General features: G+C 37.2%; 1 protein-coding gene across 2 annotated transcripts in view; it reads right to left on the bottom strand.

Annotated features, from left to right (window-relative positions):
• Positions 1-18,770, bottom strand: part of TRPS1 (transcriptional repressor GATA binding 1) — a 258,439-nt gene that overhangs the window by 198,778 nt on the left and 40,891 nt on the right. The window contains exons 2-3 of one of the 2 annotated variants that reach the window (XM_049632995.1): positions 14,925-15,082; positions 10,625-11,553 (exon numbers count right to left, since the gene is read on the bottom strand). In XM_049632995.1, the coding sequence (XP_049488952.1) occupies positions 10,625-11,553; positions 14,925-14,961 (966 nt within the window). In that variant the 5' untranslated portion in view covers positions 14,962-15,082. The remainder of the gene's footprint in view (positions 1-10,624; positions 11,554-14,924; positions 15,083-18,770) is intronic. The other variant, XM_049632996.1, reaches the window with a different exon arrangement.

The following is an 18,770-nucleotide window of genomic DNA, read 5'->3' as shown; positions in this document are numbered from 1 at the left end:
ATATTCACTGTATTTTCATGACCTCCAAATGTTAACTTAAAACAACTGTTTCCTAGATTAAACAAAAATACACAGCAATAACAGTTATACAAAGCAAGTATTTGCAGCAACAGTGTGTTGAATCTTATTGCCAGGAAAGAGCACCACACATTCAGAGAATTATTTCAAACTTTTCAAATGGCTGAACCCAGCAAGGAGTAGAAAAAAGGTTACCATTCCCTAGCTATGACTCTACTAAAAGAGAGATCACAAGCAGAATAAAGAGTGTAAGTTATAATTATAACCCGTTAATCCAGCAGCTCCTTTGACACGGATATCCGTATTTTAGAATTTCTATTAAACTGTAAATTCCGTTTGGACCAAAAATTACACCTATTCATTCATGTAATTAGTAGCTATTGAGTACTTAGTTTGTGCCGATCTCTGTAACTGATGATAGAGTACAACAGTGAGCAAGCTAGGCCACCTCTCTGCCTTTAAACTACTGCATTTGAAGATCAAGATTTGTAGATGAAATTCTTTATTCATTTGTATTCATATTACTTGGATTTGCTTGCTCCCAAGGGAAGTTCTATAACATAAGTCTCTGCAAAGATACATTATTGAACCTCCTGGCACCTCAGTTTCCTCACCTTTCTGGATATCAATGTACACACCTTGCTATCTTGCAGGATTATTGTGAGGATCAACTGAGAGAATGTACCTGAAACTGATTTGCAAACTGAAGATCAGTACCGTCCAAAAGAACTTTCTGAGATGCTGGAAATGTTCTGCAGTCTACCCTGTCTCTACCATGGCCACAAACCACGTGTGGCTACTAAACACTTGAAACAGGGCTAGTGCAACCCAAGAACTGATTTAAGTAATTTTTATTAACTTTTCACTAATTTAAATTAACTGAAATGTAAATAGGCACATGTAGCTAGTGAATGCCATGTTAGCACAGTCTACAGTACTCGTCACATGAATGGGATTATTATTTAATAAAATGAACTACCTAATTTAATTGCTCGTGCTAAGCGGATGAAAAGACTACATAGTGGGAAAATGGTGAAGTCATTCCATGACAAATTCATAAACTTGTCAATCGTAGTATTCTTAGCTGTAAATGAAGAGGTAGGATTCTGTTGTTACTAAGCACATGTTTCTGTTTATAGTCCTTCTTGGACTGAAGGAATAATATTTTATTCATCTTTGGACGCAAGCAAGGGCTCAATATATTTGGGTTGAATGGAGTCATTATGGGAGATGTGAGCATAGATGGAAATCCCCCCCGCCCAAGGCCCCTGAGTTACCTGGGATAAAAAAAAAAGTGATTGTAATTCACACACCTCCCCCCCACCGTTGACTCAACCTGACATATTTGGGCTTCTTCAAAAAACTGAACAAAATGTATCATCACCCAAAAACAAATGACTAGGGAGCCATTTGCTTATGAGTTACAGTTTAGAAACAACCAACTTATCTGTGAAGGCATGAAAAAGAACAGATTTGAAGTTACTTTTCACTGAATAAGGACTAGGATGGCTTTTTATTCCATTTTTAAGTTAGTTTTAAAAACTATTCCTTCCATGTAGTATGTTTCATTGGCCTTTGTTTATAATTTATTTACATATGTCTTTTCACAAAAATGTTTCACTGTTGAACTTAAAAACATAAAAGGCTGGCTTTTTTTCAAAGACTTTAACCTTAATTAATTTATTTCCTTCTAATAATATGGAATAAAAACTGGTAAGAATGATATCTAAGAAAATATGTCAAAGGAAAAGATTTTTTGAAGCCTCAAGAACTCCCAAAATGACACTTCAGCACACGTACTTACTGTCAGTGGAACAAAAAGAGGTGTTTGAACTAAACACAAACTCTTCCTCAGATGTGGTTCACTTTCAAGTACTATAATTGATAGCAACAGAGACAATTAGGAGGGTACTAATTTAAGGGGACTTGAGGTTATGGGCTGTTAGTCAAAAAAGTAAAACCTTCACTTAATAAAAAGCTAAGTTGTTAAAAATCACTGTTCAAATACTGAAGTTACAAAGAGCTTGAAGAAATCTGTCAGGGCCTATCTTGGCCGAAAATAGCTATAGTCGGAATGAATGTGTTAATCTACATAGGCAGCATTTCTGCCTTGGAGAGTGCTTCAGAAAGCACCGTGCAGCATGGGGGGTGCTGCAGTCTCTGGGAGAGACTACATGCTTAAACATTCCAACAACAAATCGAATTAGATGGCGACTCTCTTAGCCCCCCGCCATCACATCCTATTCCTGCTGCTCCTGGTTGTCCCTGCCGTAATGCCAATAAACACCCTTCTTAAAAATAAGGAACAAATCCAAACAGTTTTTTGAGTTATAAGAGCCAACCATATTTTTTGTGGGGGGATAACCAAAACTCAACTTGATTTTAAGTGTAAAACACGGCATATTTTAAATTATGCACATTTTTGGGACGCCTGGGTGGCTCAGTCCGTTAAGGATCCGACTTCAGCTCAGGTCATGATCTCATGGTTTGTGAGTTCGAGCCCTGCGTCGGGCTCTGGGCTGACAGCTCAGAGCCTGGGGCTTGCTTCGGATTCTGTGTCTCCCTCTCTCTCTGCCCGTCCCCTGCTCTCGCTCTGTCTCAAAAATAAAAAAATAATAATAAACATTTTAATTAAATTATGCACATTTTTATTATCAGCTTTTGGATTACAGCCATCAAGAGTCCACCCCTACTGGTTTTCCTACATCACTCAGCATAATAAACTGAACTAAGTCTCTATGATTATTTGGTATTTGGGCTGACAGAATACCAATCAATCTTAAAGTCAGTCTCAACAATTTAGAAAAACATTGTTTTACAAGGAAAAATGCCAAACAAGACAGAAAATGTAATGCAGGTGAATTATAAGGCTGGGGGCATTATCCACAGAACTAACCCCTCTCCTGCATCTGACCTACCTGTGCCACCGGCTCTTAATGGAGATAAATAAGAATCGGGTATTTGTGCTAAAGAGCGTCTTAAATGGGAAGACAGAGTGGCGACACCGTGGAACATCCTTCCTCTAGGGAAGGGTGCTTTGTTGCATGCCTCCTGTGTGCCGAACACAGATGATACACACAGAAGTGACAGGGTCCAAAACCCCACGTGTCTGTGGGCTGCTGCAGAGAGTTCACAAGGAAATAAATGACAAGGACGGTAGAGCGCATGTGCTTCTGCTGGGAGAGGGACCCAGTTCCGTGACAACACAGAGGAAGAGGACCCAAGCAACAGGACCAGGTCAGCTTCTGGAAGGAGAAACTGAGCGGGGGACACAGAGTTGCCACTTGAGATGAGCCTCAAAGGCAGTGATTGTGGAAAGGCTCTTCAGGTGCAGGAAACAAAGTGAGTCCAGTGTGAATGGCAGTGAAAAGGTGCAAGCTGTTCTAGGGAAATGTGAAGGGAGACTGGGGGATGAGAGAAGATTTGGAGAATGGTGGAGAGACTGGAGAGTTTAATTATGTAAGTATAATTAAAATGATACACCTTTTCTAGAAAGTAGACCTATACTTCCTACAAAATGTAGGATGATGGATCTCTAAACAGAATTTTTAAAAATTAATTAAAGGAGGGAGGAAGGGAAGGAGGAGAGAAGGCAGAAGGAGGGAGAAAAGAGAGAAAGGAAAAGGAGAGGAGGGATGGAGGAAGGTATGGGGTTGAGGCAAGAGCTGAAGAGAAAGGAAAAGAAGAGAACAGAAGGTATCTGAAAGAGACAAGAAGTAACTAGGAAACCACTAAGAATCTACTAAGTAAACATGAAGGGTGGGGGCCGTATAAGCATCAGGCGGGGAAGACCAGAGCAAACTACTCCATTGTTTGGGGGGAAATACACATCAGAAAGAAATCCAGGGTAACTGTGGTATTTCCAGCCCCACCAATTTGGAAATGCGAGTACATTAGAAAGGGCGGGCGGTGGGGGGACCATTAGGGAAGAAGCTAACAACTTTAACTTTAGGCAGGTTGACTTTGAGATGCCAGTGCAGCCTCCCATCAGCTGGAAAAACAGGTCTTAGAACAAACCACTGTTTATTATAAGATCCCCAAATATGTTAGTGGACTCATGAAAGAATTCAGGTGTTCTTCAGGCTGACAGGCTGACATCAGTGAGTCATCTAAGTATTAAAGGGGGGCTGCAAGAGGAGAAGTATTTCTCAAGTCCCTCCCTGTGGCCCCACCCCTCACTTTCAGAATGTAGGGAGACCACAGGGCTCTGAGCTCGTTTGGGGTGTGGAGTACATGCACATGAGACACTCTGAAGACACTCTGGTGTCTTCTGTGCCTCACACCCGTTCCTGTACTTACTCACGAGCAAAGAATAAAACTTTAATTACACAGCAATAGAGAACATAAATGGGAGCTGGATGCATCTCCGTAATATTTAACCTTCATAGATAAACCAACTCCTGGATTGTGCCTAGTAACCAGAAGAGAAGAATACAACTCTCTGGCCATATATTAAATCACAAATCTCTAAACCAAAGTCCTCCAAATGAGGGGAATATAAAACAAATCTAATACATGGATAAAATGTTGCTTCATTTGGGGATAAAGCATTGCACCCTTGATTGATTAAATCAAAATCTGGCCCTTCCTCGCTCTATCGGAACTAGCTTCTGTAGCAAAAATACCAGTGGAAATGAATCACAGTAATTTAAAAAAAAAGGCAAATCAGCAACGCTAATTTTCTTTTCAATGATTTCAATTATGAGTCTACTAAGTTCAAATAAGGCAGCATTACACTGCATGAACTGGATAAGAGACAATCTCAAAAAAAAAATCACTGAAGTCCCCAAATTCAATGTGATTCCCAGAGGATGCATCAAAGAGCCCTGGTGTACCAGTCTTGTATCTCCTCCCTTACATGCAGTTGGCTTCTCTTCCTTGCGTTTGTAGTTGAAGTCAACTCAGTCTTGTATTTGAGAAGTTCATGTTATAGTGGTTGTGAAGAAGGTTTCGGCAGCCTGTGTACCCTGGCTTACATCCCATTTACCCTACTTACACAACTGTGTGATTTTGGACAGGTTACTTGAATTCCTCTATGCCTACTTTCTCACTTAAAAAAAAATGGACATAATAGTGATGTCTACATAAGGGTTTTTATGAAGATAAGTTAATTAATCCACATAAAGAGCTTAGATCTACATATGCATGAAAGAAACCCTTAATCAATTGTTAGCTATTGTCAGAAGTGAATCCAAAATTGGAAGACAACCCAAAAGATACGTACAATTTTGATTATATAAGTTATTGGTGAGAAAAGTATGAATCAAATTAAAATACAGAAAAATAAATTTTACATCTGACTTCCAATTTAACTAAAGCCATGATCTTCTCTGATATTCTGAAAATTCCTAACACTTACTTCAAACTAAACCATATGATGAAGAATTCAAGAGGTCTATGGTCTAATTTAGATTCTCGGAAACAGACTTCATGCAACCTGTCCCTCCAAACTTTCTTGGGGTTGGGCACTACTTATGAATCCGTGTTTCCAAACAGCTCCATGTATGCCGTAATTCCAATGACCCAAGAAACAAAATGCACTGACTGACCTGCTGACTTGATATGGTTAGCAGATTTGAGGATCATTTTTTTTCTTAATTTTTTAAAACATTTTTTATTAAGAGTTAAATAATGCTAAATTTGATTAGATGCACTAATAACCATGGATTTCTTCTTCTCAACATTCTGCCTAGAGAGAAATACTGATATTTAAGAAAGTGATACACGTCCTTTAAATGATAGCAAGAAAACTGAAAATCAAGGAGAGATTGACATTCCTCATACTGACTCTCTTGCAACAAAGCCACATGGAGATTTAACCAACATGCAGGTGAAAGGATTAGTGAAGACAGTCAAACTACTCTACCCCCCTCCCTGGGAAGCTACACTATCCAGCTCGGCCATCTTGATGAGGAAAATAACCTGGCAAATGCCAGAACTTTACTTTGCTTGATGGCCCTAGGGTGAGCATATGTTTTATTTTGCACACTTTATTACATGTTAAAGAGGCACAGACCTGAAAACAAGTATGGGTTCATATGACAAACATTCTGTACTCTATAGACAGTCTGAAGTGATTAAAGTCTCATTCACCAGTTGTTCTAAAGTGCAATTGTCCTCAACTCAGAAAAACAAAGAAACAGAACCTGCTAAGATCTACCACTTCCCTCCTACTCCAGATCAAAGGAAACTCCACGGCAAAAAATAAATATTTGGAAGCAAAATTCAAGAAAAGTCAAAATAAACCAAAATGAAATTAATGTTCTCGGAATTTTTTTTTTTCCCCAGACCAAGCTGTTAACCCCCTGTTCAAATCAACGTACTGCCATATGTTAAGGGTCTATAAAGCTCATAGAGTTAAATATGTTGAAAACACAAATACAAAGGATGACTTCCTATCTCTAAAATCTGTTCTTCCTGCTTCTAACATGACATATTGTGCAACTCTGATAAAAATATTTACAGAACAGAAATGTAGTGCTCCTAGCTCAGACACAAGACAGTAACTGGTAAGTTAATAGTGAGATTTTTCTATTAACCTTAAAATTTCATTAAAGGCCAAAATAAATTTAATAGCTGGAATCCTGTAGCTCCCTTCTGGGAGTCTTGAATAATGCAGAATAACAGAAAAGGTACACTAATAAGGAAAGGCAACATGTACCTTGTGAGCATTTATAAACTTGGGATAGCTTCAACACTTTCCCGTGGGAAGCACATCTTGACAGGACTCCGACGTTTATAACCTGATCTAAGGACTAAGAGCTCCCCCATAAAGATGACGCAAATGCCCTAATGCACAGCACATTAAGCCCTAATGAAACAGCAAAGTCGATGTTTAACAACTTCGGCCTCCATTCAGCGATGGTTTAAATATAAGCATAATAAAGCAGATTACAAAGAAAGAAGCTGTAATTACTTTTTGAAGAACTCAATCTCTTGTCCTATTATGGTCTATATGTGAGCCTCAAAGGCTGAACACAGGTAGTAAAAATTACAGGAAGGGCTTACCAATCATGTTACATCCATTATTTTAAAAAAATTTAGGCATAACAATTGATAAAACCCAGGTTACATTTAAAAATTAAGAAACTGGGGCGCCTGGGTGGCTCAGTCGGTTAAGCGTCCGACTTCAGCTCAGGTCACGATCTCACGGTCCGTGAGTTCGAGCCCCGCGTCGGGCTCTGGGCTGATGGCTCAGAGCCTGGAGCCTGCTTCCCATTCTGTGTCTCCCTCTCTCTCTGCCCCTCCCCCGTTCATGCTCTGTCTCTCTCTGTCTCAAAAATAAATAAACTTTAAAAAAAAAATTTTTTTTTTTAAATAATAAAAATTAAGAAACTAACATCCCAATCGAGTCAAATAGCTCTAAGCTAGCCATTATATCTTTCCTTGTTTTTCTTGGTAAAGAACTGGCATGCCTTCTGATCTCAGGGCTGGGCATGCTACCTCAACGTATGACATATGACGGGGAGGATCTGAATTCAACACTCAGGGAAGACTGTCCTAGTTTCATGATATGGCCATTTAAGGTGGCCTCCATTACCCAACTGGGGCTCTATTATCCAACTGGAGCTCCATTATCCAACTGGGGCTCTATCTAACTCTGCAGTATAAAGAAACATTGTTATTTGGTGCTATTTTTAAAGGAATATAGGATTCTTTGACTTCCCTATTTGTAATAAAATTTACACAGAAGTGAATACTTGTCAGTACGAGCATGTCTAAACTTCAGTTATTCCCACAAATACATGTCAAATAATCTGAACTTGGAACTGGAAATCTTAACATTTGTTTAAATTATTTCTTTTTCCCAATGGTATATCTTATGTTTGCAGTTGAGTCAGTTCAAATTATTTAAAATCATCCGTGTCAAACTATAATACAGATCAAAGCCACAGAGTTCTTATGTCCTGTACTTCTGGCTTTTTTTTTTTTTTTTTTTTTTTGCCTAAAATGTCATAAATCTATCATTAACCACCAACTGTCCTGAATGTTTAAAAAAAAAAAAAAGGCCAGTTTAATTGAAAAAGATTAATGAATTGGTCATTCGTTACATTTATTATTAGCTTACATTACAGATTTATATAAATAATTCCTGAAATAGAATGATTACTCGTCTGTGACACTCATATTTACCAACATCTTTTTATCAGAATACACACACAGCCATTAACTTACTACAAATGTCTGACAGAACCGTGTTAAAGAAATTCTACAGTCAGCATTTTATCCTGCACAGCTTTTAGTCCCCACACAGTTCCAGAGCCAAGGAAAGAAGGCCCTCAAACGGCATTTCAGCACACAAACCCTTGCGGGTAAAAAGGGGAATTTCAGATGTGCTTTTATTCAGTTTAGGCATACAGGGAAGCCGCTCAATATTTATTTCAGCATAAAAGTACTAATAAGTTACTCATCTTCGGACACATTTCTGCATCAACATCTGGCATGTGCAGAGTCCTCAAGATCAGCATTTGGCCTAAAAGTGTATTTAGTGTTCTATTCCTACGCTGAAAAAAGTTAACTCTCTTTAGACTTGCTTCTAAATCCAATCGTTTCTTTGAAATAATCATCTGCTTTTCCCACAGATTGCTTTTTTCTATTTTTAGCCATATTATTTCTCTGGAAAAAAAAAATTGATCTTAACAAGATTATCTCCCTGGATGCTATTTCCTACCCCTTTCTGTCTTCTTTACTGGGTGCTTCTGCAGCACTTAGTAGACAGCATAGTTTAGGATCAGCTGTTTTATTTCTCCTTCTATTAGTTCAAACTCGGAGAGCTCACACATCTGTTTTATTTCTAACATCACTGCCCAGGAAAAGTGTCCAGCTCATTCTACCCAAACATAAACTTTACTATAAATAACTAAGAACCTAACAAATAACTGTTTGGGGGAAATGGAAGTGTGTTTAAAAATCTGAATTCTTCTAAACCATCGGCCTTTAGTAATCTTCATGTTAGAGCCTTCCTGACAGCCCAGATCAGCTGCCTTCAGAACTTGTCCCCAGAGTGAACAAACTGAAACTCCTGCCGGAAATCCAGGTATTAACATCATATTACTTGCTAATTATAAAACACCAGTTCACATACTGACATTATTCACTTCTAACCCTTTTATCTAAAACACGTATTTGCTTTCCAATCATGGTTTGACAGCAGAGTGTATCTGACATAAGACAGTGAAATGATCTTTAATAAGACAGCAGTTCAAAGCATGCGGCTTTCATGCATAATAACTATGTTGGCTTAATTTGCTGCTCCACAGAAATATTTCTATTTGTGGAAATTCACAAAGTAGGATGGAATTTTTAAGAGAGCTCTACAAAGATGAAACTGGCTTTTTAAGAGTTCTTCCTATCTCCCTTTGAAAGTGATAAGATTGCTGTTCTGACATTTTTAAAGGCTTGGGAAATTTCTCCTCTGATTCTTTTTTACAAGTACTGCAAAATAAGTTCACTACCTGTTATTTAGAATTCCTTTGCCTGCCTTTCTTAATTGGCACTAGGTCCATAAAGAGGTCTACAGCCAATGTGCTAGAGCTATTGGGTTGATCAAAATGACTCATATTTTAAGGGAATTAGGAGGTCAGATAAGTATGATGTAATTTCATTAGTTCTCTGGTACTTCTTCTAATCATTCCTAAAGAAGGTTAATATTAAACCTAATATGTTTTGAAATCCTCTGGCCGCATAATACAATAAAAAACTACAGATGGTAACAGAAACGAATACACTTTCTCAAGCTGACCATGAGTACTGACTAGGCTAAAATTGCTTAAAATGAAATGAATACATTTCTTTAGCGTCAGTTCTGCCTTTCATTCTATTTGAAATGGTAGATTTTTTTTTCCATTTCACATATGCCATAAACTAAAGACAGAAGAGTAGATCAAAAAGGTATGCCAGTTTTAATAAAGGCAGAAATCTAAATTACTGCTAAATGCTTTCATAAATTACTATTTTCCTTAAATGCGGAAAGGAATGCTTTACTGGCCTGCACCAAGGTCATTCTGGTGTCCCTACTGCTTACAATCACATTGACTTCTTTATAATCAATGTAAACTTTTATTTCCAAATTTTCATTTGCAATTAGGTTGCTTTTTCTGGAGTATATCTCTGTAACTGTCCGTATGACCCAAACTGAGTCCAAGTTGACGCCAGGCCGAGTATAAAATTAAATCCTAATGCAAGACACAGGCAAGATCCTCACTGAAGCAAAGACTATAGCAAAAGATTTCTAATCTAAGATTAGAACAAACCATATACTACTATCACGTGGAACTATAAAGATGAGTGCCATTTTTGGGAAGACTGTGAAAACACCGAATTACCACGAAATATTTCTAGAAATACGAAGCCTACCTCATCCCGTGAAAAGGCTTTTCCCAACCTAATAGAGATATTGGGACTATTTTCCATGAGAAGAGATTAAAGACCCCTCTGAATTCACATTTGGATAAAATGGCTGTGGAGTGTGTCCATCCTCCTCCCGCTGAATCTAGCAGGCTACCCCTTTGGTTCTGGGAACCTGATTTTACCATGCGTGCAAGAATTCACACTTCATTACCAGGAACCTTTTCTGTATAAAGAGAGAACAACACAAAGCACAAACCTGTACATCATAGGTCCCATTTAGTAAAACAGGCCTTGAAGAATTGATGTCCTGCAGCACACCAGAAAGCACGGAACGGTTGACCTTCTGGAAGTCTTTGGAATGGCTGAACTGCACCATGTTATGAAGGGCCAAGATTTTGCTGTCCAGCTCAGCATCCTGCCTGGTGCGGTTATGCAGTCCTAAGTGATACTTTCGGAAGTGCTTAATCAGATCTGTGGGGTCATTGCCATAGTAACCATATCCACAGATATTGCATTTAAAGTCCTGAAGCTCTGGAGACAGAGGTGCCGGGTCTGGGTTGTCATTTACCAGTAAGTCGGTTTTGGATTTATTCAGTCTTACACCCCCATCTGAAGGCACTTGTGGGTTTTTGGAGGCCACTGAAACTGGGCTTGAGCCTTGACAATTGGCTTGACTACTCTGCGCCTGCCCTGTTTCCTCCGTGGCCTTTGGTGACATCTTATGATCTTCCTTCGTCTCCAATGAGTCCCCTGCTGGGGTGCAGGCCGTATCTTGAGGGTCATCTGCCTCTGCTCGTTGAGGAGACTTCAAGGGCTCACAGACTCCCCCCACAGCTGGAGATGAGAAAGCCAACATATTTCTATCTGTCACCTCATCATGTGGATGCGAGGGAAGGTTTCCTCCTTTACTGGGGCTTTCATAATTGAAGCCAGCCTTCTCACTCAGGCTGGAGCTTTTGGGGCCCTTCTTGCTGCTAGAGGATGAATCTTGGCCATGCAAGCGATGTTCCTCCTTATTATTCAGTTCTGCAGCATCACTCTGATCTGTATTTTCTGACATCTGATCTGCAGAAAATTCTTTGTTCTTTCCAGACACCTTGCTTTCTGTACCTATAGGCTCCAGGGTCTGGCCCTCGCCTTCGCTAACAACGTTTCTCAGAGGGGGGTTCTTTTTCCGGACCATATCTGTAAAAATGCAAGGGAAAAGGAAATGCGAGATTATTTGAAAGTTGCAGAGATGCAACCTAATATAGAACATTTTACTTATTCTTACTTGAGGCTTTTTTAAGGTGCATACAAAAATCTTCCTCTAGGGAAAAAAAAATGTTTGAAAAATAGCAAAAAAAAAAAAAACCCACCTGAGACTAAAGCAAATATTTACATTTAGAATTATTTTTGTCATAGAGTGGCTCATTTGCTATTTTTAAATGGTTTTATGAATACCAAAATATTTATTGTCATTGATAGCTCTATCTTTCCTACTATTCTTGTTTGCCAATGATATTTTTTGCTCACTTTCTTCAGGTACAGTTGATGCTGTATACATGCTTATTTGTAAACCTTATATATTATGTATAATATATACACATGCTATGTTTATGAAATATATATGCATTTATGTTTACAGAATATATATTACACGTTTATTTATATGCTATGTATATAAACAACATAAATTGGAATTCAATATGGTTACATACTGTGCAACCAAGCTATAAATGTAATTTCAACCAAAATATCCTCATAGTCAAAAGACAGAAACAGCATGTTATAAACAAAGTGAAAACTGCCCTATTACTTTCAGGAATGGAGGGTAACAAATGTCTCATCTCTGTCCTACCGATAAATTTCTTTAAGCCCCAATTGGAGAGCTTGCCTGAAAGTTAGGAGGAAAACCTGGTCCATATCAGAGTGACCAGGTTGCTTTTACTAGGACTCTATGTAGCATGATGGGGAAGCTAACTAAGTCCTGGATTCTTAGCACAACCAGGTGGAAACAGTACCAATTTCACCATCAGGAGCACGCTGGAGATGGACTAAAGTAAAATATTAAACTGAATCATATGACGCTGTCATTTGGTAGCTTGGAATGGCCAACTATCAGCACCCTCCCCAAGGTTCACCTTCACATGCTGCCTCGACTGTGCCTTTCAAGTTAGTGCCAACAAGGAGAATGGTCAAAATAAGAATACTGTGACAAATTCCCCTACTGGAGTCTAATGAATCAGAACTTCAGTATGAGGAGATAAGAAACAATTTGTGGTGTGTCCATAAAAAAATGCAGCAACTAAGGCTAGTCCAGAACCGAGCTTCATGGCTTATGTCCCTTTAATCTCCCAGCCAAAACACTGCAAATGCCGTCAGTTGTCACCCCAAATGTCCCGTAGGAAAATCCACCTGTGACTGACTAATAAGACAAGTCCTCTTTACTAGCTGACTTTGCCACAGGGGCAGATTTAACAGAGTTAGTTACACCATGATTATCCAACATGTCCTGAGAAAATCCAAATTAATAACACGTTTTAGTCATTCTCATCTGTAATTTCTCACAAGTGCTGAGGAGCCACACTGGCTTTGGACATATATGGATGTACCTTCATTTCTGAAGAGCTGGTCAAGCAAATGTGTATAATATGAATCACTGAGCCAAGTTAATGCCCTGGTTGACTATAAAGAATCATTTGCAAGGGGAAAATTCACTTTACAAAAATAATGTCAAAAAATATTAACTGCACTAAAGAAAGTATACTCTTCTTTTTAGTACAACAATAACATGAGTCAACAAATATGCACAGAATCTGTATATGTTCCTCCTGGAACAACAACAACAACAAAAACATTGATAGGATGAAGGACTGAAGTTTCAAGTACCACTGATGGTCATGAAGCCATGTAAACCTGCCTGGCCAAGGCAGGGAGCAGGGAGTGAGTCTTCACCTTGGTGTCATTATCATTGGGTCTTAAAATAAACTAAGCTAGGTAACCACTGCTTATTAAAAAAAAAAAAAATGGAACACTAGTCAGCCTATTTTTATTTATCTATTTATTTATCTATTTTAAGATTTTTTTCCCAGTAATCTCCCCATCCAACATGGGGCTCAAACACACGATCTCGAGATCAAGAGTTGCACACTCCACTGACTGAGCCAGCCAGGCGCCTCTAACGTATTTATTTTTTAATGTTTGCATGTTCATGTCTTATTGGTTGATGCCAACACTTTAAGAGACCCCTAGTCCTCTGTCAAAAGTGACAGAATTTGGGAACTTGAACCAACACATGGAAGAGTGGAGGGCAATTTTACTGGTAGTCAACAAAAGGAAAACTAAACATGAAAAAAAATAATAATAAAAAGGAAGTTTAAGAAACCAGTTATTATTTAAACAAGATCTGAATTTTAAAAAAATGCTGTTCTTATCGTGGCCTAAAGAAAAAGACATCCTAGTTTATAGAGTATCAGCCATTACTACACATACAAATGTAATGATTCGCTATAGCATCTCTTGCCTTTCCCTCCAGAATTTCGTGTTTGTTTTTTCCATTACACATAAAAGTCTTTAGGAACTATTGCAATTTAATCTTTTCTTGGACAAATACTGAACCACCATATCATTTGTATTTTAAGATCATCTTCTTAATGGAAATAAAACCTAACAGTAATGCACCCCAATGAAATAAATAAGGTTACACAGAAAAACAGAAATCTATATGAAAGGCAGGATTCATAACGAAATGAATATGAAATAACCAAATTCGTTAAGATTTTCTTTCCATTAAAATGAAGAGAAAATGGTTTCTGTCCATATATTAATGTCAAGGTGATTAGAAAAACAGCAACATTTTACAGAGCAAGGAACTAAGATAAAATACTTAACAGTGAATAGATATAAGTATGTTAATATGAAAAAATTTCACTTGTTTTGCAAAACAAAAAAAAAATTAGACCCTGTTGATTTATTGTTATCATGAAGAAAAGTAATAGGTCATAGTTTAAAAACTACTGAACCAGCAATTACAGTAACTAAGAGAAAAAATGATTTAATTAAATTTTCATCCTTTCAAATTTCAGTTCCCTCTTCCACCAAGAACAGAACTTTGGAACCCATATGACTCACTGACTCCTCATGCTGAACACAGCCCTTAAAAATATACATCACAAATAATGTTAAACTGCTAAAACTTCAAAGAAGTATCAGAAAGGTCATTTGTGTTTTCTTTTTTGTTGTGGGTGGAAGGGGCATGTTCTTTTTAGTTTCTTTAAAAAAAATAATCATGGTTAATTTAGTTGACTATACTTTGAAGTAGTTATAGAAAAATAATTTTTTACTGGAATTATATCACCATAACTTTTGAGAATGACATATTATGTAAATATAAGCACATTTGCAATACTTCTAAGTGAAAGAAACTCCCCTAACAAGTCATAAGTTAGATATCGTAAGACTATAGCCACCCTCAAGTTATTATCTTTAAGAGACATAACAGATTGCATGATGTTTTACTGCGTGCCAAGAACTTTTCCAGTTAACATTTTCACTTGAAAAAATAGATCACATACTTGTAAAATCATACCCAGCATTGACTTCATAAGGCATGTGGCTTTAGAGTGCTTTCTACAATTATTAATTCTATTAGTCAACTAGCAGGAGGCTAATGCAATTGTCTTAGAAGATGCTCGGAAGACACAGAAGACATTTTGAGAGCTGATCTGTACATCTGCAAAACAAAACAAAAAATATTTTCCTTCCTAAATGATGTAAATAGGCTTTAATGTATCACACCTAAAATACATTTATATGCCAGCACCACACGCTGCTTGACAGATACCTAATAAATGCATGAGCAAACCTTGAGCAAGATCTTCCCTCCCCTGGGTGGCTCCCCTTAATAAAGCAGCAGGAGAAGAAGGAGCGTGATATAAAAGATTACAGAAGTCATTTTCACAAAAGACTGAGATGTACGATTTAACCTCAAAACTCCCGAAGGCTAAGGACCAGAATACTTACCTACGCTGGGGTGGGGATAAATGCTCTCGGTTAGTAAACATGGAGGGGAAATGCTTCTGCAAAAGATATAAAGTGTATCTACTGATATCGTACAGTCACAGCTGAAGACAAGAAGTTGTACCCATTGCCAATGTCTTCCAAACTCATAGTAGCAGTGCACACCAAGTGGCCGAGAAAGGAGTCCCTGCAATGCCATCGAGAACTGAGATCTACATAAGCCTTCCGAACCAACAGTTACAGAAACATGACACGCTAGAACACATGCCATCTTTTTAGCTATTTTTAGTAATCTTTTATTTTTGCTCTTGATATAGAAGTTCATAAAGTCATGATGAACCATCATTATACCATCATCTTTATTATCTAAGTGAAATTATTGAGGCAGATATTATAGTAATGGTTATAAAATAATTAGAGAAAGAAAGAAAAGAAAAGAAAAGAAAAGAAAAAAGAAAAGAAAAGAAAAGAAAAGAAAAGAAAAGAAAAGAAAAGAAAAAGAAGGAAGGAAGGAAGATAATCACATCAAGGAGTGTTCTGGCAACTTTATTTTAAACCTCTTCATTCAACTATGTAGTAATATCCCTCATACTGACTACCAAAAGTAGTTCAAAATGCCAATTTACAGTAGGCCTGCTATAAACGACCATTTAGATAATCTGGGGCTAAAGTGAACTGGATAAGGAGGCACTGAAGAATTTAAGAGCTACAAGACTGAAAATTGCTAACTCCTCTCTATTTAATTGTGAGATTAAAAGCTCACCTATGGGCTAGGGAGTAGGTGAGGTGGAAATGGTGAGCATGCCCACCTTCACATCATTCTCCACCTACGCAAATACACGTACACTCCTCCAACAGCAGATATAACATGAAAATATATTTTGTGTCAAGATATTTAAGTGGGTTAAAACATGTTTAGCTTCCTAAAAATGTACTATTTGTAGTTTCATCTCTGAGATGTAAGACATTCCATTTGCAAAAATCCCTATTTCTATTATTATTTCCTCCTAAATTAAAACAAATCTAAAGGCTTTCTTTGTATTTTTTTAAAAAATTGTTTTAAATGTTTATTCATTTTTGAGAGAGATAGAGACAGAGCGCAAGCAGGGGTAGGGCAGAGAGAGTGGGAGACACAGAATCTGAAGCAGTCTCCAGGCTCTGAGCTGTCAGCACAGAGCCCAACATGGGGCTCGAACTCACAAACCGCGAGATCATGACCTGAGTCGAAGTCAGACACTTAACTGACTGAGCCACCCAGGGCCCCTCTGTATTTTTTATGAAAAAGAAAATTATTATAAGAAACAATAGGATACTGTACTGTTCCTATGTTATAGTATCAGTGGAAATAATCAGCATTAGAGCTTAAAATATAATTCTGATAACTATCTTATCTCACAATTAAAATTCTTAAATATATAAGAAAAAATTCCTTTTTCTACAGAAGACTGTGACTCATGTTCTCAGAATGGCATCTTCACAGCAAAAGGAATCTGAGTTTTCTATTATTCCTAGATAATTTGAATTAACCATTAATGATTTAGCTTTATTTCATATATATATATATGTGTGTATATATATTTGTTTATATATGTGCATATATAGAGAGAGAATTCTTTGAATTATATTTTTTTCACACATACATTTATGAAATACTTGTTCCAAATAGCCTTGCAATAGGTAATCAAATGAATTATTCAGTCAAAGAAATCCACTACTGCAGTAATTTAAAAAGAGAGCTAACACATCCATCCAATACAGATTAAAACAAGAATTTATTTCCATCAGATGAGAAACTCCTTGAAGGTAAGAGATATAAATTCCTATGCTATTTGTAGCATCTTGACCCTAAACAAAGGAAGGAAGAATGTCCAATTATATGTCCAGTTTCTGAAGCTGATTCGAATCACCGGCTGATGTAATCAAGGGCAGGCCCCTTCGCTTCTCTGAGCCTCTGTTCTTACTCATATGAGGGAATTACAATATATGATTGCTAAACTTTGTGCCTCTAAGATTCTATAATGGTTCTGGTTAGTGGCTTAGGCACTGTATTATTACCTTAGAAAAACTCTATCCAATTTCCCTGAAAGACTACAAAATATGAAACCATCAATAATTAAGGATGGCATAAATACCACTGAGGTCTACCATTCACTCAGTTATTCATTTCCTCCAATATTCATGCATTCAATAAATGTATACCCAGCCTAAGTATGTGCTAAACATCCAGCAAGATGACTATAATTTTACTATTATTCACATTAGAGAGAAGGATATCTTTAAAAAGAAAAGGAAAATATTATAAGGAATCCTTATTTCTCAAGAAAAATTAAAGCCTTTGAGTAACTCTTCAAATACCATTTCAACTGAGTGCACTTCCAATTGATTAATTCCTTGGATGGATGGATGGATGCACAGATGGACGGATGGACGGATGGATGGATGGATGGATGGATGGATGGATAACACCTCAACAAGGCTAAAAAGTTAGAGTACCGAGTCTATATAATTTAACCTCAGTCTCAAACCCTGCTGAGTATGATTCTTATTATAAGTAGCAGTTCTTGTCATCATAACATATAATACCAGATGACATTTTCTTATTGTTTTTCCAGATAATAAAACTTTCAAGTGTTCAAAATCAAAGCTAACACAAAAGGAAAGACGTGATAGTCTTCTCCTTAATATATGCTTCTTCCATGCTTGTTTGGATCAACAACCTAGGAGTACTGGGTTATTAATTACACATTTCATGTAGCTTTTATAAAAAAAAAATTAAAAAGAAAGAAAAAAAGCAAATTGTTTCTTTTGATCAAAAGTTTCCCACAAAGAATTTAAAGAATTAAGCAAGTGATAGCAAAATAAAAAGGAAGGTCAAGTTTGGGGCCTATAGCAAACTAGATAGCTTCCATATGAACGACATATAAAGTTCAGTTTTTAAAGAACATATGTGTTTGCTCATTGGTTTAAAAAAAACACAAAACCTTGAATCCTGTCTACTCCATATATACAGATCAAAATCAGATTGCTTAAGTGAACTATAAAATGCAAGAGAACACTGTTTATCCAAATCATAAACCCAAGAATTGCTGAAGGAGTTTAAATGTTCTATTTCTTCAGATTCTAGGGCAATACTTCAATGGTAGATTGCTCTTTTTTGTAAACTGCTTCAATCTTCATAAACCCAATGTCAGATCCTGTTCTTTGCTATCCATGTCTATTTAATCTGCTCTCTCTGAATTGATTGTTCCTGAATCTTTAAAGGTATTTTCAGATATCTTGAATCCTGCTGAGATTTAAATGTCATCACCTTCAAACAACTCCCATCAAATAAATCTCTTATTAATTCACATGAAATTAATCCAAAAGGATCACTTCTATTAACATATGCTTGGGAGCACAAA

Source organism: Panthera uncia, chromosome F2 (assembly GCF_023721935.1).
Source record: "Panthera uncia isolate 11264 chromosome F2, Puncia_PCG_1.0, whole genome shotgun sequence".
Taxonomy (NCBI): Eukaryota; Metazoa; Chordata; class Mammalia; order Carnivora; family Felidae; genus Panthera; species Panthera uncia.
Note: the sequence above shows the minus strand (reverse complement) of the source record. Positions and strands in the feature narration are given on the sequence as shown.